Source organism: Diplotaxodon limnothrissa, linkage group LG22 (assembly GCF_057381915.1).
Source record: "Diplotaxodon limnothrissa isolate DT_005_m linkage group LG22, D_limnothrissa_male_GT1.1, whole genome shotgun sequence".
Classification (NCBI taxonomy): Eukaryota; Metazoa; Chordata; class Actinopteri; order Cichliformes; family Cichlidae; genus Diplotaxodon; species Diplotaxodon limnothrissa.
Window position 1 is genome coordinate 4,977,459 of NC_140616.1, and position 26,996 is coordinate 5,004,454.

Here is a 26,996-nt window from a genome sequence, read left to right on the forward strand (position 1 = left end):
TCCATGCTTTGCTGTCTCCTCACTGCTTGCTACACACCAAGGAGTGTCTATGCTCCACAAAAACAGCAACATGCTTTCTGTATGACACACGGTGATGACCTAGATTTAATTGGTCTGATGTTTTGTGCCATATTTGTAAATACTTGGTTGAGGAGAAATGTAATCTTTTTAATCCTGACCTGGTTGAATAAAAGAAAACCTGTCTGTGGATTTATTCATTCTATAACATCTACATCAAGGGCGTAGATTTGGCATGGACGGAAGGGACATGTCCCCACCAATATCCAGCAATTATTGAATTGTCACCACCAATAATTTGATTTCTTTGAGTAAAGAAAAACAAACCCGATAGAAAGAAAAAAAAAGATCCGTCAACGTCTCATTCACCCAGCGGTGCAGAAAGAGTTAAATTACGTTCTCTACTGCAGCGGTCCCCAACCTTTTTTGCGCCACGGACCGGTTTATGCCCGACAATATTTTCACGGACCGGCCTTTAAGGTGTCGCGGATAAATACAACAAAAATAAAACTAGTACCGGTACTGAAAAAAAGATTTATTCATAACACACGTGAAAAGACCCAGGAAAACCGAGTTAACGATAAAAACGATAACAAAATAATGCTGAAAACCGATAAAAACCCTGAAAACCATACATTTCACACCTGAGCCTCAACTCTCGCGGCTGGTACCAAACGACTCACGGACCGGTACCGGTCCGAGGCCCGGGGGTTGGGGACCGCTGCTCTACTGGAGTCCTACGTCATGTGACAAATATGGCCAATGTGATTGGCTGTGCCTTTCAGGGAGCTCTGTTTAGTTTTAGCAGCGGCAAACCTGCGCTGCGAGGACCTGCAAGGAGGAGAGGAGGAAGGCAGCAAAAAGGAAGAACCTGGATATAAGAAAGTATTTTTCAAAGAAACCTGCAAGTCACTTAAAGTCAAGTTCACTCATAAAATGTGTCCGTCATAATAACGTTACAAGCTATGCTAGGCTTTGGCCCACATCAGTCTAAAATTGTATGCAACCATGAATAACGTGTTTTGGAAACTAACTGCACAACAGGCAGCACTATTAGTTCTCTCAGTCTCCCACAGTAGCATTTCTAATTTTGATTGAAACTGTCAGAGAAAACGGCAGCCTCGAGCAAGCCAGGATATTAGTTTACAGAGGCTGTTAAAATTATATGTCTAACGTTAAAATGTTGGTGACACAATAATTTCATCCTAATGGTACTGACATATTCATAAGGTTCATTTTTGAGACAAAATATCATGAGGTAGTCATGATTTTGCAAATATTCCACCTTGTAGTGCAGTTTGCACAAATTGTTTTAAAAATGCACTCACCCTGCAAACATTACTGATGAGTCAAGATCTGCACAAATTGACAGAAGCACTGAAGCAGCTACACATTTTATTCTTATTGTCATGTCTGTCCTATTTGTCAGGTAATAGAGAGTAATGGTGATACAAGATCTCAGGTGAAATTGGATGATGACTTGATGGTTCATGACTGTATTTGAAGCACATGTGTGACTGCATGTATTTGGAATGTCTCACTGTTATTTATCAGGTGACAGGCAGCTCTGCCATGTTGTCGCTCGGACAGAGGTGAAGAGGCAAGGTCACTGGTGACTGACTGATGATTTGGTGCTGTAGATTAACTAGTATTTATTATCATGACAGTTGTTAGGCTGCTGATGTAAATTGTTTCATTAGTGTATATTAGCGGTGTCTGAAAAGGGCTGGGAAAATCATCAAAGACCCCAGTCACCCATCACATGGACTCTTCACCCTCCTGCCCTCTGGGAGGCGCCACAGGAGCCTCCGGACTAAGACCACCAGGTACCGGAACAGCTTCTTCCCCACAGCTGTCAGACTCCTGAACTCTGCCTCCTGACATCTGACCCACGTTAACTCATGGACTGAACATACACACACACACACAATGGACAACTGTACCCTCAAACACACAATAATAACATGGAGTGAACCACCACTCACAACCACTAGCACTTTATATAGCCTCTGTAGAAATTATCCACACCCTCACTTACCTTAACTGCACTACTGTATAGCCCTGTGTAAACAATCATTCTGTACATACGATAATTTTTAACCCTACAACTGTTTACAACTTGCATAGTTCCCATTTCTGTATAGCTGTATATCTCAGATTCCTGTAAAGTTATTTATTTCATATTCTGTATAGTTTTTCATATTTATATCCTGTCCATATCCTGTACATAGCTTGTACTCACTACAGCCTGTTTATAGTAGTAGTAGTATTTATTTATTGTCATTGTCAAGAACAATGAAATTGCGTTTGGGGCTTCCATACAACCCAAAAAAGAAGAAGAAAATAATAAATACCCCTTAAAACCCAAGTGTACATATTTAACCCAGTGTGACTCCAATGCAATAAGACAATCCTTAGCAATAATGTTCGTAGAAATTCAGACAAAGACCTGAGAAACATGACAAAATACAACAATGCAACCCATTCAATATTATTGTACTGTGAGATATGATATCAGATATGATAGTTATCTATTTAAGAAAGAGGGGGGGGGGGGGGGGGGGGCAGGAGGGGGAAGAGAATAAAGATATGATGCACCAATGCAGACCAGTTCATTGCTATTAAGAAGTTGGATATGGTTATTGTCCGTGAGAGGGGGGCAGAGAGTTCAGGAGCCTCACAGCCTGTGGATACAGGCTGTTGGCCAGTCTGGATGTTCTGGCCTGTATAGACCTGTACCTTCTCCCTGAGGGCAGCAGATGGAAAAGGTGGCGCGCAGGGTGATGTTGGTCCCGCAGGATACTGTGCACCCTCCTCAGACAGCGAGTGGGGAAGATATTACTGATCTCTGGCAGACCTGTTCCAATAATTCTGCCAGCTTCTTTCACCACCCGCTGGAGTGCTTGCTGATCGGCCTTGGTGCAGCTGGGGAACCACACTAGAAATCCATACGTCAGAACGCTGCTGATGGCACAGTTGTAGAAGTTCAACATCAGAGATCTGGGAATGTGTGCGCTCCGCAGTCTCCTCAGGTAGTAGAGGCGCTGTTGGGCCTTCCGTGCAACTGAGGTGATATGGTTGCCCCAGGACAGGTCCTCGGTCACAGTTACCCCCAAGAATTTAAAACTGCTCACCCTCTCCACCGCCTCACTGCCAATGAAGAGAGGCAGATGGTTGTTATGACCCCTCTTCCGGAAATCTACAATAATCTCCTTGGTCTTTTTGGTGTTTAAGACCAAGTTATTGTCGTGGCACCATGACTCTAGTTGTTGCACCTCTGTCCTATAGTTTGTCTCATCATTGTTGGATATAAGTCCGAGCACTGTAGTGTCATCTGCAAACTTAACAATGAGATTGGACGCGCAGGAGGAAATACAGTCATGGGTGAAGAGAGTGTATAGCAGAGGGCTCAGAACACACCCCTGAGGGGCACCGGTGTTGACCACAAGGGTGGAAGAGGTGTTCTTACCCACTCTGACACTCTGTCTACGGTTAGTGAGGAAGTCCACAATCCAGTTGCACAGAGAGGAGTTAAGTCCCAGTTGGTGGAGTTTGGGACGGAGTTTGTATGGCCGGATGGTATTAAAAGCCGAGCTGTAGTCTACAAAGAGGAGCCGTGCATAGGTGTTCCTGTGTTCCAAGTGCTTCAGTAATGTGTGCAGCACTGTGGCGATCGCATCCTCGGTTGACCGGTTCTCCCTGTATGCAAACTGGTGCGAGTCCAGGGATGGTGGAAGAGCAGCTCTGATGTGTTTAATGACCAGTCTCTCCAGGCATTTGGCGGGAATGGGGGTGAGTGCCACAGGTCTGAAATCGTTCAGACATGTGACATTTGACTGTTTTGGGATGGGAACGATGGTTGCTGCTTTGAAACAGGATGGTACCAGTGAACAGGACAACGAGGTGTTATATATAGAGGTGAAGACGTCCGCCAGGTCCGCAGCACAGTCTTTTAGCACCCGGCCCAGCACTCCATCTGGCCCGGCCGCCTTCCTGGTGTTAATGCTCCGGAACACACGCCTCAGCTCATGAGTGCTCAGGACTGGAGCAGGATCGGTTGAGGGGAGAGGGGACAGGACAGGGTCGGTGTTCTCCCTATCAAAACGGGCATAAAAGAGATTTAGATCCTCAGCCAGAGTAGAACTGTCGGCTGAGGGTGATGGTGTTCTTCTTTTGTAGTCCGTGATAGCCCTGATGCCCTCCCAGACCTGCCTTGGGTTTGTGTTGTTCTCAAACCTGGCCTCGATACGCCTCCTGTGCTGCTGCTTGGCAGTCTTGATGCCTCTTCTCAGGTTGGCCCTGGCAGCACTGTATGCCTCCTGGTCCCCGGATTTGAAAGCGTTGTTCCTTGTTCGAATAAGTTGTTGAACTCCGTGTGTCATCCAGGGTGGATTATTAGGGAACACACGGAATCGTTTCCAAGTTGTTACATTGTCCACACAGAAACAGATGTAGTCCAAGACAGTGGAGGTGTAACTGTCCAATGCGACACGATTGTCAGTGTCCTGCACCTTGAATACATCCCAGTCTGTGCAGTGGAAACAGTCCTGAAGCATCGGAATAGCATCCTGCGGCCATGTTCTCACGGTTTTGGTTGTAATCCCAGTGCTCTTGATCTTTTGTGTGTATATTGGGTGTAGCAGAAGGGAGAGATGGTCTGACAGACCCAGGTGGGGATAAGCCTGGGCTCTGTACGCATTCGCCATGTTGGTGTACACCTGGTCCAACGTTCTATCTCCTCTGGTAGCACACTTCACATTACGGTGGAAATTGTGAAGTACAGATTTCAGGTCCGCGTGGTTAAAATCCCCAGCCGCAATAAAGACACTGTCCGGGTGTGCTACCAGGCTGTTATTGATGCTGCTGCTCAATTGTGCTAACGCTAGCTTAGCATTAGCGTCTGGTGGAATGTAAACAGCGCAGATGTAAACGGCAGAAAATTCCCGAGGGAGATAGAATGGACGGCACTTTAACACCAACAGTTCTACCTCTGTACTGCACAGTCTTTCCGTTACCGTGACGTTCGTGCACCAAAAGTTGTTAATATAGATGCACAGCCCCCCGCCAGTCTTCTTACCCGAGTCCGCAGACCTGTCGGCTCGATAGGCGGTGCGGCCTGCTAGATCAATAGCCGCATCGGGAATGGCGCTGTCCAGCCAGGTTTCAGTGAAGATCATGCACGAACAGTTATTAAAAGTCCGTCGAGTGGCGATCTGCAGTCGTATTTCATCCAGTTTGTAACGGATTGAACGGGCGTTGGAGAGGAATATGATCGGGAGTGGTGGTTTAAACGGACTAGTCTTTAGCCGTGCCCACAGGCCTCCCCGCCTGCCTCTCTTCTGCCTCCGCTCGCAACGTCTCCTCCTGCGGCTTGCTGTTGCGGGTAGCCCCGGGGGTTGCTTAACGATCTCCGGGGGGATGAGATACTCGGATGTTAGTTGAAGATCTCCACGGCTTAGTTGTAGTAGATCATCTCTGTTGTATTGAAGTAACCCCAGACTGTGTGAAATAATACACAGTACCACCAAAAGTGCAAAAGTGTAGGAGCTCCGGGCCGCTGCGTCTGTGCGCGCCGCTATCTTGTAGTTATAGAATATTCACAACATACTTCATACCGTGTACATTATAACATAATAGACCCATTTCTGTAATATACTTACATATCTATATTATTGCTAATATATATTGTAATATATCTATATCACTAAGCACTTCTGGATGGATGCAAACTGCATTTCGTTGCCCTGTACCTGTGCATGTGCAATGACAATAAAGTTGAATTCTATTCTATTCTATTCTATTGGACAAAGAATCTGAATTGACATGTGTCACTTTTTATATGGCATGAATCAATGTGTTATTTTGTCAGGTAGCAATATGTCCTAGTGCAGTCAGAGGGGAAGAATTACGTGCCAAAACATGCTACCTTTGTTAATAAGAGCAATTCTGACGGGAAGAATTGCGTGCCAAAACATGCTACCTTTGTGAATGTGACCTACAAGCACACTTTAGTGGCTAAAAAGAAGTGTCAACCCGTACTGGCTTTATGAATATCAGCTACAAACATGCTCTGATGGGCAAAGTTAAGCGGCAAACCGTCATACCTACTTAAATTTGTGCTGGAATTATTGTTTGGCAGCAGAAATGTGCATAAATTACATACAGTAGGACATTTTGCCAAAGTAGGGCAGTTTGTCATATGGCAGCGTAAAATTATCCTACTGGTAGGACGGTTTGCCAAAGTAGGACTGTTTGTCAGGGGACACCGTAAAATTGTCCTACGGGTAGGACGTTTTGCCAAAGTAGGATGGTTTGTCAGAACAGCGGCATCAGACACAATATCCCGGCCGAGCTAAAGAGGAGCTACAGAGGCTGCAAGGCTGGAGCGAGGAAAGCGGATCACCGGAGGCGATTTAAACCATCAATCCCGACAGTGATCATGGGCAACGTGAACTCCTTACAGAATAAGATTGATGAACTGTGCGCTCTGAACAACCACCGACTCTACCGTGAGTGCAGTTTGTTTATCTTCACGGAGACGTGGCTAACCGAGCTAACGCCGCAGGCTAACGTAGACCTATGTGGATTTACATCCGTGAGAGCCAGCGGAAAAAGCAGAGGTGGGGGACTCACTGTCTACGTTAACAACAGATATTGTAACCCTGGACACGTCTCCGTTAAAGTATCTGCATGTCGTTCGGACCTGGAGCTGTTAGCTTGCGGCCATATTATCTACCTCGGGAGTTTAGTCATGTGATCTGTGTGTGTGTTTACATCCCTCCGAGGGCCGACGCAACAGCTGCGTGTGAGAAAATACACACAGTTACAGCAAGACTTCAGACACAAAACCCCGAGGCTTTCATTATTATATCTGGAGACTTTAACCATGCCACACTGGATTCTACTCTGGCTGCTTTTCACCAGTTTGTGAATTGTCCCACACGGAGCAACAGGACAATTGACCTACTGTATGCTAATGTGAGAGATGCATACAGAGCCACCCCCCTCCCCCCACTAGGGAAGTCAGACCACAACCTGGTTTACCTACAGCCACAATACACACCCCTCGTCCAAAGGCAGCCTGTCACAACGCGCTGCATTAGGAGACCCCAGAAAAGGAGGATGCTCTGAGGGACTGTTATGACACCACAGACTGGGATGTGCTCCTGAGCCCTCATGGTGAGGACATAGAGGGGGCGACACACTGTCTGACGGACTACCTCAACTTTTGTGTGGACACGGTCGCCCCTGCTAAGACAGTACGGTGTTATCCTAATAACAAACCGTGGGTAACACAGGAAGTCAAAGCTGTCCTCAACATGAAGAAGAAGGCTTTCAGGAGCAAAGTGAAGGAGGAGATGAAAGCAGCACAGCGGGAGGTGAAACGCTGCCTGAGGGAAGCAAAGGACACCTACAGGAGGAAGGTGGAGCAGAAGTTGGAGAGGAACAATATGAGGGAGGTCTGGAATGGTGTGAAAACCATCACAGGCCACAACACCAAGAAAAGCACAGTGGGGGGGACTGTGGAGAAGGCAAACGAACTCAACAACTTCTTCAACAGGTTTGACCAGCCCACAACCCCCCCACCCTCACCCTCACCTTTACTACAGAGTCCTCTCCCCACTCTCCTACCTCCCTCGCTTCCCCCCCTCCCTGACACTATGACATCCCCCCTCCTCCTCCTTCTCCAACCCCTCTCTAAACAGCACGACAGCCTCTCTCCCCCCCTTCCAATCATGTCACAGTGGATCAGGTCAGGAGACAACTGAGGAAGCTTCGCCCCAGAAAGGCAGCAGGCCCAGACAAGGTGTGTCCTAGGATGCTAAAGGCATGTGCAGCTGAACTAGCTCTGTGTAAATAATCATTCTGTACATTCGATAATCTTTAATCCTACAACTGTTTACAACTTGCATAGTTCCCATTTCTGTATAGCTGTATATCTCAGATTCTGTAAAGTTATTTATTTCATATTCTGTATAGTTTTTCATATTTATATCCTGTTCATAGCCTGTACATAGCTTGTACTCACTACAGCCTGTACATACTTATAGTTATAGAATATTCACAACATACTTCATACCGTGTACATTATAACATACCATAATAGACCCATTTCTGTAATATACTCACATATCTATATTATTGCTAATATATATTGTAATATATCTATATCACTAAAGCACTTCTGGATGGATGCAAACTGCATTTCGTTGCCCTGTACCTGTGCATGTGCAATGACAATAAAGTTGAATTCTATTCTATTCTATTCTAACTTGGGGAGCCGCTACAATGAGTCTTCAACCTCAGTCTGCGACTGGGGAGAGTGCCCGCCCTATGGAAGACATCTTGCATCGTCCCGGTCCCCAAAAAGAACCGGCCCAATGAGCTGAATGACTTCCGACCGGTGGCACTGACGTCACATCTTATGAAGACTCTAGAGCGGCTCTTCCTTAACCTCCTCCGACCACAGGTACAACATGCTCAGGACCCACTACAGTTTGCATACAAGGCAGATGTCGGTGTGGAGGATGCCATCCTGTACCTCCTACACAGAGCCCACTCACACCTGGATGGGGGAAAAGGCACGGTCAGGATCCTGTTTCTTGACTTTTCCATTGCCTTTAATACAATCCGGCCCTGTATGCTTCAGGAAAAACTGAACAGGATGGAGGTGGACCCCTGTCTGGTGGCTTGGATCTCCGACTACCTCACCGACAGACCACAGTACGTCAGGCTGAAGGACATCACGTCTGACACTGTGGTCAGCAGCACAGGAGCACCACAGGGAACTGTGCTGTCCCCACTTCTCTTCACCCTGTACACCTCTGACTTCTGCTACAACTCTGAATTATGCCACATTCAGAAGTTCAGCAGACGACACGGCCATCATGGGGTGTATCTGGGATGATCAGGAAGAGGAGTACAGGAGTCTGGTGAGGAACTTTGTCACTTGGAGTCACACAAACCACCTGCAACTCAACACTTCAAAGACTAAGGAACTGGTTGTGGATTCCGGGAGGTCCAGACCAGGTCCACTGCCAGTTCAGATAGAGGGAGAGGAGGTGGAGGTGGTCAACACATACAAGTACCTCGGGCTGTGGGTAGACAACAAACTGGACTGGTCATGCAACACGCAGAACCTGTATAAAAAAGGTCAAAGCCGACTGTACTTCCTCAGGAGGCTGAGGTCTTTTAACATCTGCAGGAAGCTCCTGAGGATGTTTTACCAGTCAGTGGTCGCAGGAGTCCTTTTCTATGGCGTGGTGTGCTGGGGGAGCAGCACAGCAAAGAAGGACTCATCCAGACTGGAGAAACTAATCAGGAAGGCTGGCTCTGTGGTCGGCATGAAGCTGGACGCTCTGGTGACAGTGGCAGAGAAAAGGACATTAAAGAAACTGATGGACATTATGAACAATGCCGGGCATCCTCTGCACACGGTCGTAAACAATCAGAGGAGCCTATTCAGCGACAGGCTGCTTCTCCCAAAGTCAAAAACCAACAGACTTAAAAACTCCTCTGTCCCACACGCCATCAGACTGTTTAACTCCTCACTGGAGGGGAGAGGGAGGAGAAACAGGGGGACAAGGGAGGGCGCGAACAACTGAGTTGTAGGGGCCTTTCTACACTGTGCAATATTTGCAATATTTGTTTTTTGTTTTGTCTTTTTTCTTATATTTGACTGTGCAATATACTCACTCAAATAAGCAATCCTATTTATCCATATTGTATATTCTGTATCTATATATGTGTATATATGGTGTATTTATGCTTATATCCTTACTCTCATTCCCCTTAATGTATCTGTAACATGCAACTTCTTTCGGTGCTTTGCTACTGGAAACTGAATTTCCTGGAGGAACCCACCCAAGGGATTAATAAAGTTTCATCTAATCTCTAATGTTTAAAGAGTGTACATGACCTGCTGTTCAGATAAATAGGTAAATAATGTTTTGATTTATGAATAGTTGTAACAATGATAATAGCCTGATAATAGCCACTGGCTATCAGCAGTCCACAGGGATTTGTCTGCAGAGGAGCAGAGCTCAGCCAGTCTTCTTCCTGCTGATTAGCCAGCTCAATCTGGCCTTTAAAAAGGCTTCAAAACAAAAAGGCTTTCATGGAAATTTAGTGATCTCCCATTTTGTTGTGTTTTGGTCTGGTCACCATTTACACTTTGTGTGTGAGTAGTTGCGCTGGTTTATGTGCATTTTTGGGACATGGGGAGTTTTCCCCCTTTCTGGCTCACACACCGGGTGGTAATAGCACACCTGCATGCATGAGCTCATTTCATAAGGACACAGCAGTAAACACCACACACACACATATATATGACTGATTTCCTCGTAATAATAATATTATCTCTGCTCATCTAAGGAGCTTGGAAAGAAAAGCGTCTGGACTTCTTTAAGTTGCTCGAAGACGTTTCACTTTTCATCCGAGAAGCTTCTTCAGTTCTAAGGTCAAATGGTGGAGAGTCCCTTTGTCCATCCTGGGGGGATAATCCCACTGGGTTTAAATCTGGGACCATTTGACCTTAGATCTGAAGAAGCTAGAGGATCTCTATATAAATATCCGATAGCAGTTAGGTCCCCTTACTTTCAGCAGCTGTTGAAAGGATAAAGTTGTGGTATGTCAGTGGTTAGAAATACATTATTACTTTAGGATTAGTTTAACACAACGTCAGGGCTGACCCGGGACCATTGCTGTGAGTCACAGTGCGCAGCATGAAGGTCCTTTCACATCGGACGCAGGATGTGCTGCTAACGCTAACTGCTAACTAAAAGCAAAGGATCCAGAATTTGTTGCGCTGGCTGCTGGGCTCTGTGGGTTTTTGCAGCAGCTCTACCTGTACTAGATGCACCTGCTCCTTGTCGTTTCTATCTCTGACTTTATGTCCTCTACAAGAGTTTCTGGGTTTTTTTGCTAGTTCTTCAAAGTTTCAATAAAAACATCTATGTTAATAACGAAGAAAGCTTTGTGATGAAGACTGTCATTTCCAAAACACTGCATGTAAAACACTGCACAACGTGTAAAAGGGCATTTATTCCCTTCAAAGACCTGCAGTTAAAAAAAAACGCCCCTCCGACAGCCAAACTCATTTGTTCTCTGATTGGATTGTTACATTTGTGATTGACATAACATTGACCAATCAGATGAAAGGAAGAAAAATAGGGTCAGAATTCGTACTTGTAACTTGCAAGGTTTTTTTTTTTGGCTAAATCCACACACAAATCTTTTTTACACATACAAATCCTGATTTACAAGTACAAAACTGATTTTCATAAATTCAAGATTCAGTTTATATTTAAAGAGTGTACATGACCTGCTGTTCCGATAAATAGGTAAATAATGTTTTGATTTATGAATAGTTGTAACAATGATAATAGCCTGATAATAGCCACTGGCTATCAGCAGTCCACAGGGTTTAGTCTGCAAAGGAGCAGAGCTCAGCCAGTCTTCTTCCTGCTGATTAGCCAGCTCAATCTGGCCTTTAAAAAGGCTTCAAAACAATAAAGAGGCTTTCATGGAAATTTCAGACTTTGTTTTTTTCCGTTTTAAAAGCTGTTTTTATTAAGCCATCTGTCTTTTTTTAAATTTTCTGATCTGTCTGCACTTCCCATCTTGCCTTTACCTGCCTCCAGTGCATCCCAGTTTCACATTTTGTCACATTAAAGCATTGTTAAAAAATGCGTTAAATCGATTTTTTACCTTAAAGTTCTGCACACAATACCCCATAGTGACAAAATGAGAAACATTTGCTTAAAATTCTTGCAAACCTAGTTGAAGTCTCAAGTCTTGTTGAGTCCTTAAGGTGTTTTGAGCATGATGTTACAAGCTTGGCGCACCTATTTTGGGGCATTTTCTCCCATTCTTCTTTTCAGGATCTCTTCAGCTCCCTCAGGTTAGGGGAGTGTCAGTTATTCTTTAACCCCTCAACAACTAGTGTCTCATATTACACACACACACAGTTTTTCTGAGTTTTTTAGACTTCTGCATCATCAATAAATTGCACAATTACAATGGTCCCCCAAGTCCTAGTGATCTCCCATTTTGTTGTGTTTTGGTCTGGTCACCATTTACCCTTTGTGTGTGAGTAGTTGCGCTCGTTTATGTGCATTTTTGGGACCAGGGGAGTTTTCCCCCTTTCTGGCTCACACACCGGGTGGTAATAGCACACCTGCATGCATGAGCTTATTTCATAAGGACACAGCAGTAAATTATAATTGCTGGTTTGTGGTTAGTGAAGCAGTACCCCTTACTCTTATTGGTGTTTTGATTTATTGTGAGACTTTCCCTGAATGCAGCATTTGGAGTTTTCAAGACATCAAGCGTAGTAGTAGTAGTAGTATTTATTTATTGTCATTGTCAAGAACAATGAAATTGCGTTTGGGGCTTCCATACAACCCAAAAAAAGAAGAAAATAATAAATACCCCTTAAAACCCAAGTGTACATATTTAACCCAGTGTGACTCCAATGCAATAAGACAATCCTTAGCAATAATGTTCGTAGAAATTCAGACAAAGACCTGAGAAACATGACAAAATACAACAATGCAACCCATTCAATATTATTGTACTGTGAGATATGAATTCTGGGAGAAAACTGACATTGCATTACATTTTAAGCTTTTTGCAGACTGAACCTTCCAACTGTTCTGACTTTTTTTGAACGGTGTTTTGTTATTCGCTGTAATTAAATGCACTGTATTCACTTGGAGCCCCGCATGGGAGCCTTACCTGTATTTAGATCACCTTGACAGTAATTTATTTTTAAGCAATAAAAACAGTAATAATAAATAAAGCCAGATGTAGCCAACACAATACAAATAAGAAAAAAGAGAAAAGAGAAACAGAATTTTGAAATTGTTCTGTAGAATTTATAAAAACAGTTTTTAAGTCATTGGTGAATCTCTGTCCGTCTATATCTCTGAGGAAGTCTGCCTCAGTCAGTCCACTTTTATGCTCGCCACGTCACTTTGTGACAGGGAAACAGAGAAGTTCAGAACATGCAGAGTGGTCAAAAAGCATGCTCGAGATAAGTACCTCAAAGAGGTCTTGGATCAGCAGACCAGACAGCGTTCATGGGCTCATTCTAAACTACACGCAGTAAACAGAAAAGTGAAAAGGCTGTAAAATTGCCGTAAGCATTTGTACAGTGTGTACAAAGTGTCATTTTCCGGTTGAGCTTTAATCAATGCCTCCGCTGTTAGAAAGCTCAGCAGTGACGCCTTCTGGGAAAGAGCTTAATTACATGCATATGATCGGCTGCCTCGTTCACCTACAGCAGTGCTGAGGACATTTAACCATGCATGTGACATTTTGTGTGCATTTATAAAGGAATTATCACATATGCACTTACTGCATAAAAAACCCACACAATGTCCAAATATTTGTTTTGTTCTAAAAGAGAAAAAAAAAATCTAAAGTTCACACAACACAAAACACGTTTGTTGATCAGTGTCTGATATGTGGATTTAAGGCCTAACAACAACATTTAACCTGTTCTACAAAATTATTTTTACTTGAGACAATTTTTTTTCTTAAAAATATATCAGGGCGTTCATTTCTCTACGATGATAAACATCTTTCTGTCTTTTTCACTTTTTTAGAAAATTGAACAAAAATTAATAAGGTTGTGTATTTGCAGTTTATCCCTTAATGCTTCTAAAAACATTTTAATAGAGCTTTTAAAAAAAAGTCAATAAAGAAAACAAATACAGTAGTTAAGAGATTTATCATTTTTATTTATTTGTATTTGAATGAAACATGACTGAAAACCATTTTTATGTGAGCAACAAAACACAGGACAGTATCCCCCCCAAAAATCCCTGATTTCTGTCACATTTTTATGCTTTGAGTTTTCTGGCTGATGATTATCACTAAATTTTGAAAATGATTGCGAGGCCGTCATATTTGACATTAAGTTGAATAAAATAATTATCAAGGCAGCCAGAAGGGGCATAATTGCATCTCATCTGCATATCATTATTGAGATACACACTCGTGACACAGATATACACTCATAACATTTTAGTAAATATTGGGGGTGGGGGAATCATAAATTCATTTTATTGGAAAATAAAACAACTTTAAGCAAAGAGTTGCATGACACTGCCAAAAACCTTTGGCCTGCTGATCCAGCTGAAAGCAGTGGGTCAGGCTCTGGTTTGACACTTAAGGACATAATAAATGTAGAGCGACCTTTTAATACCCACACAGGAGAACAGGCAGTGTTGGAGACACACGGGACAGTTTGATGTTTCTGAGCTCTGAAACTCAAACTGAAAACTACTAAAAGTTGTTAATATGGATGAAATAGATTAATTTGACTGAAATGGATATTACAGATTCTGACTTGTCTCTTTCAGTAACAACTGAATGATCATATGATGGTATTAAAAATTACTAGAAATTTAAAAACTGTTATTTAGAAAAATCACTAATAAAATAACCATGAATCTTCGGTTCCCTAAACTTGTCTAACTGGAGGGGTGTATCATCGGTTGTAGGGTGCTGTGTTTGTCTACGTGATGTTGATTCAGTCACACAGAGAGTTCAGTGACACTGACAGGAGCTGGAGGGTTAAAAAAATAAAACAATTTCAGTTAGTCCACTGATCGTGGAATGGCTTTTGTATGAAACATTAGTGGAACTTTTTTTTAATTCACAGACTAAAAAAAATACGTTTTTTTTTCTTAATCTTAAGAATATTAACAGCATTAACAGCCTTGAAGAATGTACATATTTTCCAGCCCAGCTTGGATCTCCATCAGTTATTCCCAAAGTAATAATAATAATGAAAAAAGAAGCCAGGAAGAAAGATTCAAGCCTCACAGTTTAGACAATCCACTGTATCAACAAACTAAATTGCTCAAATATGTTTTTCTCACCTTTCCAGTTGGTCCTGATAATGCTTTCATTCAGATTTGTGATGATGTCCACACCACCAGAGAGCTGAAAGACACAGTCGTACCTTCCCCAGTCTTCAGGTGTGACTGATAATATGCTCAGGTCAGCATTCATCTGGAAGGTCTCATCATTGTTGGGGAGGATTTCTCCAAGATAAACATCTTCATGAATCTCCTCCCCATCTTTCCTCCAGAACATCACGGCTCTGCCAGGATAGAAACCTGTAGCGTGGCAGCTGATTGGAGAGGAGGGAGTCTTCTGGAGGAGAGACACTGATGGAAGAACTGGAGAGGAGGAAGATAGAAGTTGTGTAGAGTGAGTGAACGTGGATGAAAGTAGTATTGAAAGTTGAGAAAGGAAAAACAGATAAGGAAAGGAAATGCGAACAGTTAAGGAAAAACGCAATTTGCAGTATTTCCACACGTCATATTTAACTGACATTACTTTAACTTGAGGCTATGAAACAGAAATGTGTTATTTTGTTAAACACCTGCTGGCTCCACAGCTCCACCTGGACCTCTGGTGGGAGGCACCAAAACAAAAGAAATGGGTTTAAGGTTGTCCACTGTGGGAAATCGGCCTCTTGCTTCATCGTCTCACATCCTCAGTAGGCAGCACTACCTTCCCCTCCACTGTTCAAGCATTTTGGTTTGACACCAAAACCAAAATGCTGCTGTGTTAACACTAAAGGGGACTCCTGTTATCATCTCCTTACTCCCACTCACTCTCTGCACTCCAACTTTCACACTTCTTTACACTTTGACTTTTCTTACACTCACAAGCTTTGTCGCCTTTTCCACCTGTTTTTCTCCATTACCCTGGAAGCTCAACACAAGATGAAGGGATTCCAGCTTTGACTTCTTCACCACATCCTCCCAACTCTTACTGTCTCTACCTTCCAGCCTAGCCTCCTGCTCCTTGTTTCTCTTTCTGTCATTGGCCATCCAGTATCCACCTCCTCTCACCACCTCCTGCTGCTCATTTACCTCTGTATTACTCCCATATACCTCCTCATCGCTCATCTCCATAACTGCTGTTATAGCTATCCACCTCCTTCCCTATCATGTTAGTCTGCCCAACCCTCCCACACTGACTCCACTTTCCAGCTTCCAAGTCCAAAGTCTGCAATCCAAAATAAGCATCAATTAATCTGTTCAGATTGATATAAACCAGCATAACAGTCCTCAGCAAAAAATTCCAAACACTCGGGCAAATTTCTCTCAGCCTGGATGTCGCCCCCACCTGTGCATCTCTCCTCTCCAGTATGATCATTTTTCACACTGTCAAGTTGTGAAAATGGCCTGAGCTCTGTTACACATGAGATGATGAAATAGAGCTGAGGTTGTGCTATAATAAAACTGTTTATGATACAGTTGTTCCACATGTTATATTCAACTGTTATCAAATTAAAATGAGGCTTTGAGTGAAGGATTTTTTATATTGATAAATGCCTGCTGCTTCTGCTCCCCTGAGATCTCTACTGGGAGTAAGACACAACGGGAAGAGTCGGTCGAGTCAATCAGTTGCAGTCTGGAAACATGAAAAGTAGGGTTGCCTGTCTCCTGTGGCTTTACTTCCCACCTCTGATTCGCTGATTGTCTGCACCTGTGTCTAGTTTCCCTCCTGTGTGATTGTCTGCCACACCCTCACTGGTTTCACCTGCGTTCACTCCACACTGTGTGGATATAGTCTTCTCCCTGAGCCTCACAGGTGTCACACTGTTTTACCTTCTGTGTGACCTTCTGGTGTTCTCCATGTCCTTTGTGCTTTACTTGTTAGTGCTACTTTTATTTTTCATCTGTCTGTAGCATCTGTATGACATCTCCCTTTACCTCTCCATATCCCTTTGGGAGGCAAAGTGAGCCAGAAAATATTGTAAAAGTTGAATAAAATGTTTGTGTAGGCAGCATGATCAGAATCTAGCAACTAAAGGGAGTGACAAGCTCTTTGGACGAAATCCTTTTTCTCCTGCTTTTTGGTTGTTAGTATAGGTTTGAGAACTGTTGTTTAAACTTTGTTCGGGAATCTTGGGATTGAAAGAATGGAAAATTACAATCCTGTTAAGTCTAGGCTGAGGATGTAATAGTCAACCTATACATTTTTTCAGAGATAACTATTTTTATACATATATTTTAACATAAACTACTGCATATAATATAAAAACACTGCAGACTACTGCATCCATGAAAATGCTTTGGGTCATGTAATTTTACCTTTTCTCTGCAGGGAACTTCTTGCAGTGTTCCAAACTGTCTTCAGCCAAGTTGGACAAACCACATTGAGAAAGTATTGAGCGTCTCTCAGATCAGCTCTCTCCCATCTTATTTTGGTATTGACAGCCTCTGGTTTCAGTGCGATCCATGTCAGTGTCTTTAGATCAAGCTCAATAAAGTCCTCTCCATCATACCCAAAACGTGTCAATCCGGTCACCTTGCCAGTGGTTTCATCCCATTCACAGCCATCTATCCTCTGTAAAAAGTGGACACCTGAAGAAAGAGAAAGAAAACACACACTAAAATGAACTTGTTACTATTATTCATTTCTGCTATTTTTCAAGGTTTGAGCTATGCTCAGATCTGAGCTGATCTGTCAACTTTTTATTAGCATGACTAAAGGAAGATAGCTGAAATGCTGTAACATGTACAAATTAACTTGATGTGATACCTCAAAAATAAAAGATGAAGGACAAGAGACAGAAATTAATTTAACCCAGGAGTAGACATCTAGATGACAAATTATAAGAATCAGAACAACTGTTAAGATACAATTGTTAAGGGCAGGACAAACAACAGTGATTATAAGTGATTGTTTTATCACAGTTTTAAGTATGTTCACATCTACAAGGTTTGATGATTCCTGGATTCAGTGGAGAAGTAAATTTTTAAGACTTAAGATCTTTAATTACGAAATAAAAAAAAAACAAAATTAATTTACTTAAATCATTTTTGTGTAGGCATTTGTATAATTTGTACTGACTGGTGTAAGGAATAACATAAAATATCACACCTCCAGTTTGGTTGAAATCCTGCTTCACAGTGGACATTGTATCTGTGAAGAAAGGTGGCAGATTCTCAAAGCACACATGAGTGTAATACTGTAACTGCCGAGGGTCTTTGTCTACTATTTTCTTCGCCCAGTCCTGTTTTATTTCCAATATCCTGTTTCTGAGGTCACAGTAACCCGCCTCGACGCCATCAACCATCCCAACACCCATAAACTCTGAGATGTTTGGGTTTCCAGAAGATGCCGTGATGAAATACTTCAGTGAGTGTCTCTCTGTGGGGCGAACAATGTTTATATTGTTAGTATATAAGTCAATAAAACATACAAATAGAGTGTGAAATGTGATGCATTCAGTATGATTTGGTGAACGCATTCTCGTATGAGAATCAGTAAAAGTGATGTGAGTAGGTGTGTGTGTGTGTGTGTGTGTGTGTGTGTGTGAGCATGTAAGGACACAATGTGACAGAAGAAAATCTTAATGTTATTTATATTTTGACAAAGATGTGGATGAAGTTGTTAGTTAACTGGAGTATTAAAGTGGCTTCATTCAGAATAAGACATAATTGCAACTATACAAACAATTTATTTACATTTCACAATCAAATATCACAGACTGTTGGGATCAGAGGGCATGTGAATGTGATTGGCTGCTGAGTGAAACCACCTCTACGGCATATTTGGTTCCACTGGACTCTGACTAACTGATAGGTAAATAATAAACCTCTGTGAGTAAAGAAAATAAAAGTTTTCCCTTTTCTGAACTACAAAAATATTGATAATAATCAGCCTAAATCTTTAAAAACTACTTTAATGAGATAAATCTGATTTGAACCTTTTATATAAGAAAACCTGACTTCTTTCACACTTTTTACATCAAACCTTTTCATCTGTATCATTTATGATAGTAATGAAAAAGAGTTGTGACACCAGTAAAATTCATACACATGATAAAAAATATATTTGTCCTGTTTTATATTCTCATAAAATGATTAAATGAGCATTGATACAGAGTCTATGAACTACCTACAAAAGCAAAACAAATATGCTGCTGTTTACAGATTTGATTAAATGTTTTTTTTTACCTGCAAATACAGCAGGGCAGAAGAGAAGCAACATAAATAACTTCATCCTTTCTGTATGGTTAAAGCTCGAGGATTTTCAGACCTTGAAAATATGATGGACTTGACTTGGAACTGTGCTAGATTCAAACCGTCACCCACCAGATCAACTCTCTGATGAAGTAAGTCCTCCAAACTAAACAATTATATTTGCTCTTACGCTCAGACGGCCCACAGTTTCCAAAATGAGCCCACCTACAGCTGGCAGAAGAAACGCAAAAGGGAGATTATTTTCACTTATATCATGTCGTCTTTAAGCTGTCTTTGTTTTTAGTTCCCACAGACTTTTCACTGTTAAGAGATGGTGTGTCATTTTGCAATCAACTTTTTATCAATGCTCTATGCTGAAATAAAAAGCCCCAAGCAGGCATGGGTAAGGACAAATCTCTGAGCAAGTGACAGAAAGATGTCAGAAAGCTTGTTGGGACTAAAAGAACTGAAAGGCTCTGAACAGCAGTGGAGTCAAATGATGGATACTCGGCTCCCCTCAGCCGTGCAGATGCAGAAAGTAACAGAAGATATGGAGTTTGCAGGAGTTTAGCTGCTGGTGTTATATGAAGAATCTGTAACTAGCATCACTACAAGAGAGTCCAGGCAGGATTAATAATTTAAAAAAAAAAACTGAATAATTGAAAATTACACATTATTCCTGTGTCCAATCACCTGAATTCAAAGTACATGGCATAAATTTACTGATACACTTATACAGGTCTTTCTGTAATCTTCTATTATCCAGCTCACACTGAGACCATTCTTTCCTCCTCTTTCAATAAGTGTGATGTGTTTTTAGTGAAGCTTTAGTCCTCATAGGATTATAGTATGGTACGTGTCATGTTTATAGTATACTGTCGTCTTAAATTTTTACAGATGTAGTGATTATCGACAGATGTAAAAATTTTAATGCTGTGGCAAAAACCTGCCCATACTGCAGCACAGGGCAAGCATACCAGGCTCATGCAACTGAACTGAAAACCTTAAGGTCCTTGAAGGGCTCACAGACGTAAGCCATTAAATGAAAGAGAAACTTTTTCTTTCCATTTGTGAAATGAAAGTCATCTACCAAGATGTATATTTCAATTTTCTCATTTGACTCTGTTTGGCCATTTTTTTTTCTTAAAAATAACTAAACAATTCACTTTCAACTCTTTAAGATGGAAAAAAAATCATGTGCCACAATAATAGAAATTATTTATCATTGTTTTATCATTTGGTTGTGTCATGGAACAGTTGTGTGTTGCAGGAAAAGGACCCAAACATAATAAATAAATAAATCAACAATAATAATAACAAACAAAACACTGGGTCATCGACCCAGGACCGCGACAGGTTGTCTTATATTCATTCTGGCTAAACTCTCACTCATGCATGCTTCCTTATATTCATATGACTATGACAGGATTGACCCCCACTCCCCGGAGAGAACAGCAGGCAGGCAGGAAGCAGAACAAAGAAAGAAGGTAATGACATTTATTTTTTATTATTTCAACAAGTTTTTAGGTGCTCAAATAGCTCACAAGCAAAAGCAAGAATTCTAGGAGAGTGTCACAGCACTGGGTCTGGTGACCCAGTGTTTTTGGTTTAAGTTATACTCTTTGAAATATGGTTTTCTGTTTGTATTATATTTAGTTCCTGGTTTCTAGGTTTGCCTAAAAAAGGAGAAAAAAGTCCTGGAAAGTACATAAAACATAATACTGAGTGTTAAAGGTAATACGGCTGTTGTTCTAAGAAAATTGTAGCAATAGTTTATATTAGAAATATCAAGAATGTTGTTTTTGGATTCATAAATTTTATGTATATGAAATTTACCCAAAAAATAAGGAAAAACTGGGTTAAAAAGCAAATATGTTTGTCCACTGAATTATTCATAAAAAACATTACATACCTCCAACTGTCATGAACTGGCTGTGTGCAAATGCAAAACTCTCGGAAAAAGAACTGAACTCAAAGATCACTGCTTTATTTCAGGCTTAACAACAATACAGAATACAACAGTAGATTGGGAATGCTAAACAGAGACACAAGGAAACACAGGGAAACACACACACACAGTTCCAGGGATGAGACATTGACAACTAAGCACGGAGAACACAAGGCTTAAATACAAAGGCAGTAACAAGGAAAGGAGAGACACAAGAGAAGCACGGCTGGGAGCAATCAAACCTGACAAGAACCGAGGGAAGCAAAACAGAATACATTAATCTGAGACACTGACCTTCAAAGTAAAACAGGAAACACACAGACTGAACACAGACAAACACAGAGACATGGGACCAGGGCAGGCAGAAACACAGAACAGAAGTTGCTCAAAATATAACCAGAACCCAACCCCAAAGAACATGAAAACAAGAATTAACCTTAAGAACAAGATAATAATAACCAAAACCAAAACCACTGAGTCACAGACTCAGGACCATGACATTAACATGTAGCTCAAACATATGAATGTTTTACAGATAAAAGGTTTTGCACATCAATACAGAATATTTCTGAATACATGAAAAAGTAAGGAGAGAATGTCTCCTTGTTTAGAAGACATTAAATGTTCAAATAATTATAAAAGGTTACGGTAAGTGTGAACTGGGCTTTATGCCAAAGCAGACCCAGAGTGATTTATAAGCCATCTGTCCCATGCAGGTGATATGACCAATGATCAGACATAACATATAAATTCTCTAACTGAATGTAAATGTCAAATTCATTACATGAAACGATTATACATGTAATGCATGAATTATTATACATTAGATTTAATAAAGGGTGACAAATATTTGACTGTTAACTACACAAAAAGTAAACATATAAACATCCAGAAGAGGTAACACCCCTAAAGTTAAATGAACCAAGATAAATTATATTTTTGAAATGATACTATATCAATATTTCAGCTTCATTTGAGGCACATACATTTACACATACACATACACTAGCTTTCTAGCTAAACATGCAATAAAGAGTCAGGCAAGCAGAAATATGAATAGGGAAGTCACATTATCAAGAAGCATAAATATCACATGCTGTGCATGGTGGAACATGAGGGAAAGTACCACCAAGAAAAGAAATTTTACCGCAACAATCACGAGCTGTTTCAGTTTTTGTTTTTAACTCAAACCGAGAAATGATTGGCAGACACATGACTAAAGGTCACATGACACAAAATCTCATCACTACTCCTTAAAAGCATTAAGCATCACAGGAACACGAAGCTTGTTTTTTGAAGTGTGCTTTTCATTCTAAATGCCAGCAGTAATATGTTCTACGCTGTTCCACATGAGCAAACTCTTTTCCTCGAATGTAGTTCACAGGTAGACATTTCAATAATTTGTGTTCTGCACAGCAATGAAGATCAGCTCTGTACTTATCTATTACACTGATGCTTCTCACATTATCAGTCAGGTGTCATATATTAATCTCTCTGTGGCTCTGAAACGTAAACTCTTATATATATACACGTATACGCTACTCTTTCAGGCTGTACGTGTTTGGAACTAATGTTAAATGTGTCAGTATGGACTAAAACACAAATTCAAAAACTAAATGTAGTGTTTCTCCAACTGAGATCACTCACCTTTCTTTCTTTTGTAAGCGACAACCGCCACAGCTGCAACAGCTGCAATGAGGACGATAGCTAGAACAACCACTGTAGCTATAATGTGAGCGGGCTTCCCTATTGAACAAAATGTGGAAACACTTTAGTAATCCCACACATTTTTGCTCTGTGTTATAAAGAACAAGTGAGGAATGACTCAGTAAGGACCTCATAGTTGATGCATCTGACAAAACTGGAGGCAACAGAAAACCATTAAAACTCAGTTAATACTCCAATGTACTTAATCTTCTTGTGCACGCTGAAGATAAACCATACTTATAGTATTTCATTACTTTTTGCTTACTTCAGTTATCTACCATTTGTGTTCCATTTTAAGTGAAGCATCTTACTGATTTGTTAGTAATTGTTCTTTATGAATTGATAATAGAATTGTTTGATTGGATTGGTGAACACCAGTGTGACAAAGGTCAGCTTATCCAGCATCATCTCAAGAAACTTAATATTTTAATGTAAAACCCTTACACCATTATCAAGACTTGATAACACTCAATTGATCGTATATGTTAAAAACAGCTTTTAACAGGAAGAAACCTCCAGCAGAGAACATTAGACAACAGATGTTGAAGATGGAGGTGCCACCAGAAGGAAAAGGAAAATTGATGTAGTAAAGGAGGACATGCAAAGGGTTGGTGTGACAGAGTATTCACTTTTTAAAATCAATGGCTACTCTGTAAAAATGATTCATAACCATTCCAGGATCCAGTCTTACCCCAGTTGGTCCTGATCAGTGTTTTGTCCAGTTTGGTGGTGATGTCCTCATTCACACCAAAGAGCTGAAACACACAGTCGTACCTCTCCCAGTCTTCAGGTGTGACTGATGAAACATTCAGATCAATACTCATCTGGAAGGTCCCATCATTGTTGGGAAGGATCTCTCCAGGATCTACACCTTCATGGAGCTCTTCTCCATCTTTCCTCCAGAACATCAAACCTCTGTCAGGATAGAAACCTGTAGCGTGGCAGCTGACTGGAGAGGATAAAGACTTCTGGAGGAGAGACACTGATGGAAGAACTGAAAAAAGATAAAGCTAGGAAGGTTTTACATTGTCTTTGAATTGTCATATAATTTTTTTTTATTTTTCTACACCAGATTCTTTAATTCTACCTGCTGTCTGCAAAAAGTTTTTCCCATACTGAACATACTTCTTCAAAAACTCAGGGCATTCGTGGACATAAAAGTTCTTATTGCATTTTAATTGATCTTCTTCACCATCCCATCTCAGTTTGGTGATGACAGCCTGTGGTTTTAGAGCAATCCATGTCAGTCGCTGCGGGTCGAATGTTAGAAAGTCTTCTCCATCATAACCGTACTGATTGAACGCATTAATCTGTCCAGTCTCGTCATCCCAGTTACAGCCATTCATACTCTGGAAAATATGAACACCTGAAAAAAGACATAGTGACAATAACTGCAGGAAACCAGTGAGATGTGAGCATTACAGAAACAAAAATAGAGGGACATACAGTTACTGGCACATAAAACAGTCTATTAACTAATGGACACTGTGGAAGGTTCACCTTTTTCTCTGCTTCATTCACTGTTCTTATTTTCTTTTCTTCTTTTCTCTTCACGTGTGCGTGAAGTAGCAGATCACATTATGTTATTTTCAGTGTTGGGTAAGTTACTTTAAAATTTTAACTTAGTTACATTACTAGTTACTTCTATCAAAAGTAACTCAGTTACTTCAAGTTACTCGTTACTTTCAAAGTAACTAGTTACTAGGGAAAGTAACTTTGGTTTTACTCAGAATTCTCTTGTTAATGTGTTGCTTCCATAACTTTGCCAGTCTTCTAGCTTGCTTACTTGCCACAAGTGCACTGTGCCACCTACCAATAGACAGGAAAAGATAATGTGCATATTTCCACGAGAGAAATCCCATGCCTGGACCGTCATTGACAGCTGCCATGATTCTAGCCTACATCACAGCGTCATGTGCGCTTTTTACATCCAACACAAAAACTGTAGTCGTGGTGCTTTCGATTGTACTCAGAACTGGGAAATTCTGCCTTCTGAATAGGAAGATGTAGGTAACACCAGACTGCAGATGAGCTGCATACAGAGCTGGACTGGGACAGAAAATTAGCCCGGGCATTTTGACTAGAGACCGGCCCACCATTATAGGAAAAATCATAAAGCCTTTGAATGAAAATAAACACTGTTGTGACAGTGATGTACACTGTTCTGATGGTATATATGTATCAATCTATCAATCGATCAATTGTTTGTTGTAAGATTCAGATAATTATTTTTTAAAAGCGAGACATTTTAAATGAGAATAAGATAGAAAAGTATTTCTTTGTGCCCACCTCTCCCTGTTAATGCCCAACCTGGCCCCCTGGCAAAACTTTGCTAGATCCGCCCCTGCACAGTTACCAGCTGTCAGCTACCTAAAAAAGGATCCTGGTGTTATTTGTCTCTCAGAAACAGTTCATAACTTCCCTTCAACTCATTCATGTCACCTAAAATGTAAACCTGTTTCTCCATCACAGCTCTGATGATTCAGTAAGGACATCTCCTGGTTTCATCTTCATGTTTCCCTCTCACCAGATAACCAAACCATATCATGACCAGCAGATTTTTTGCAGCCGTGGCTCCAGCAAACATCAGCTGATACTAGAAATTAATATTAAATAAATTCTAACAACAGCTGATCAAGCTTAAACGTGCTGCTGTTGTTTAGCGCGACATTTCCTGGTTTCCTCTTTCGGCGCAAAGTGGGCGATAAACAAACAAGAGAGCCGATCAGCTGATCAGTTTTCATGATTGAAGTAGAAACGGGAGAGAGAGGGGGGAGAATGAGAGAAGAAGAGGCAGCTGTGCATCGTAAAGACACAGAATAACTCCAGCTTTGTGTCTTTTTCATTGTAGCTGAATTACGGGACAAACTGTTCCTTTTCACCTCAATAAGAAACGCGTAATATTTTTTCTGAATACCAGACGGGACGGTTGGCAACTCTAATAACTTATGAACAAAATAAAGTTCAACATCATTAACTTCATAGCACCCACCCAGCTGTATAGAAACTCAGTCATGCTAGCTAGTACGCAGTACGGAAAAAGTCAGAATAACGAAAATAAACTCCACCTAAACTTGGTTTATATCTGACCCAGAGAGACTGCAGGTCATAACTTCTTACCTGAAGTTCAGTTCACACTTGGACCGGCGGCCGCCTCGGGTCTCTTTTCCTTCTGCGTCCCCTTTTCCTTCATCCACCTGCTGCCTCCACCACTTGCTAATGTTACTGAATCTGTGGAAGCTCCGCGATAGCCACCACACGAAGTAACGAGTAACGACCCTATCTAAATCCCAGTAACGACTGACGCGTTCCTGATTTTGGCATAATAACTAGTTACCGTGCTCGTTACCACAATAATAACATAGTTACTGTAACGTTAGTCCCAACACTGGTTATTTTACATTCTATATCTAACCCTAATCTAATAAACTTTTAGTTTTTTATTTTAAACCAAAACCACAACGAAAATAAATTCTGCTGCAACAAATGAAACAAATTCTTACCTTCGGTTTGGTTGAAACGTTTCCTCAAATTCTCAATGTAATGTTTGAATAAGTGTTGGACATGCAAAGAGCGAGCAGTGTACCACTCCAGGTGCTGAGGATCATCCTTCATGAGTTTTTTCATCCATTCTGTTTTGGGTTCTGGTCGCTCTGTCCTGCTATCATAGTAACTTTTCTGAACTCCATCAACAAGTCCAACCACCACAAACTCCGGAATGTTCTGGACTCCAGATGTTTGACAGAAGAAAAACTTCAAGGAGTGTTTCACTGTAACAATAATCAGACTTTCAGTTAGGTGGCATTGCAGTTCTATACAGTGGCTTGCAAAAGTATTCGGCCCCCTTGAACTTTTCCACATTTTGTCACATTACAGCCACAAACATGAATCAATTTTATTGGAATTCCACGTGAAAGACCAACACAAAGTGGTGTACATGTGAGAACTGGAACGAAAATCAGACATGATTCCAAACATTTTTTACAAATAAATAACTGAAAAGTGGGGTGTGCGTAATTATTCAGCCCCCTGAGTCAATACTTTGTATCCATATATTAAAGGGTCTGGCTGCAGCCACTGTGGCAAGAGCAACTGGCTGCAGCCACTGTGGAGCTCCACAGTAACCGGAAACACGTGACCTCCACAGTAACCGGAAACACGTGACCTCCACACTAGCCGTAAACACGTAACTTCGGTTAAATCGACTTTGACAGCGAAAACTAAATTGCGTTTTTGTTACTATAAAATGGTTTTAAGTGGGGGTGTTTTTTTTAACACTCTGGGTTTGTTCAAAAAAAATTCACCATCCCCTAAATTGTTCG

At 41.2% G+C, this 26,996-nt stretch overlaps 2 protein-coding genes across 4 annotated transcripts in view; both read right to left on the reverse strand.

Annotated features, from left to right (window-relative positions):
- LOC146609243 (major histocompatibility complex class I-related protein 1-like) overlaps positions 1-19,160 on the reverse strand; it is a 202,536-nt gene extending 183,376 nt beyond the window's left edge. Inside the window, exons 1-5 of one of the 3 annotated variants that reach the window (XM_085346845.1) lie at positions 19,096-19,160; positions 17,935-18,204; positions 17,142-17,414; positions 14,910-15,212; positions 13,779-14,593 (exon numbers count right to left, since the gene is read on the reverse strand). In XM_085346845.1, the coding sequence (XP_085202971.1) occupies positions 14,562-14,593; positions 14,910-15,212; positions 17,142-17,414; positions 17,935-18,142 (816 nt within the window). In that variant the 5' untranslated portion in view covers positions 18,143-18,204; positions 19,096-19,160 and the 3' untranslated portion in view covers positions 13,779-14,561. Of the gene's footprint in view, positions 1-13,778; positions 14,594-14,909; positions 15,213-17,141; positions 17,415-17,934; positions 18,205-19,013 lie in introns of those variants that run through there. The other 2 variants (XM_085346843.1, XM_085346844.1) reach the window with 2 other exon arrangements.
- A 3,446-nt stretch (positions 19,161-22,606) lies between these two features.
- On the reverse strand, positions 22,607-26,411 carry LOC146609247 (major histocompatibility complex class I-related protein 1-like). Its single transcript, XM_085346978.1, has 4 exons — positions 26,178-26,411; positions 23,762-24,040; positions 23,366-23,668; positions 22,607-22,713 (listed from the first exon to the last, which is right to left on the reverse strand). The coding sequence occupies exons 1-4, from the start codon at positions 26,299-26,301 to the stop codon at positions 22,607-22,609; spliced, it is 813 nt and encodes a 270-aa protein (XP_085203104.1). The 5' UTR covers positions 26,302-26,411.
- Positions 26,412-26,996: the final 585 nt, after the last annotated feature.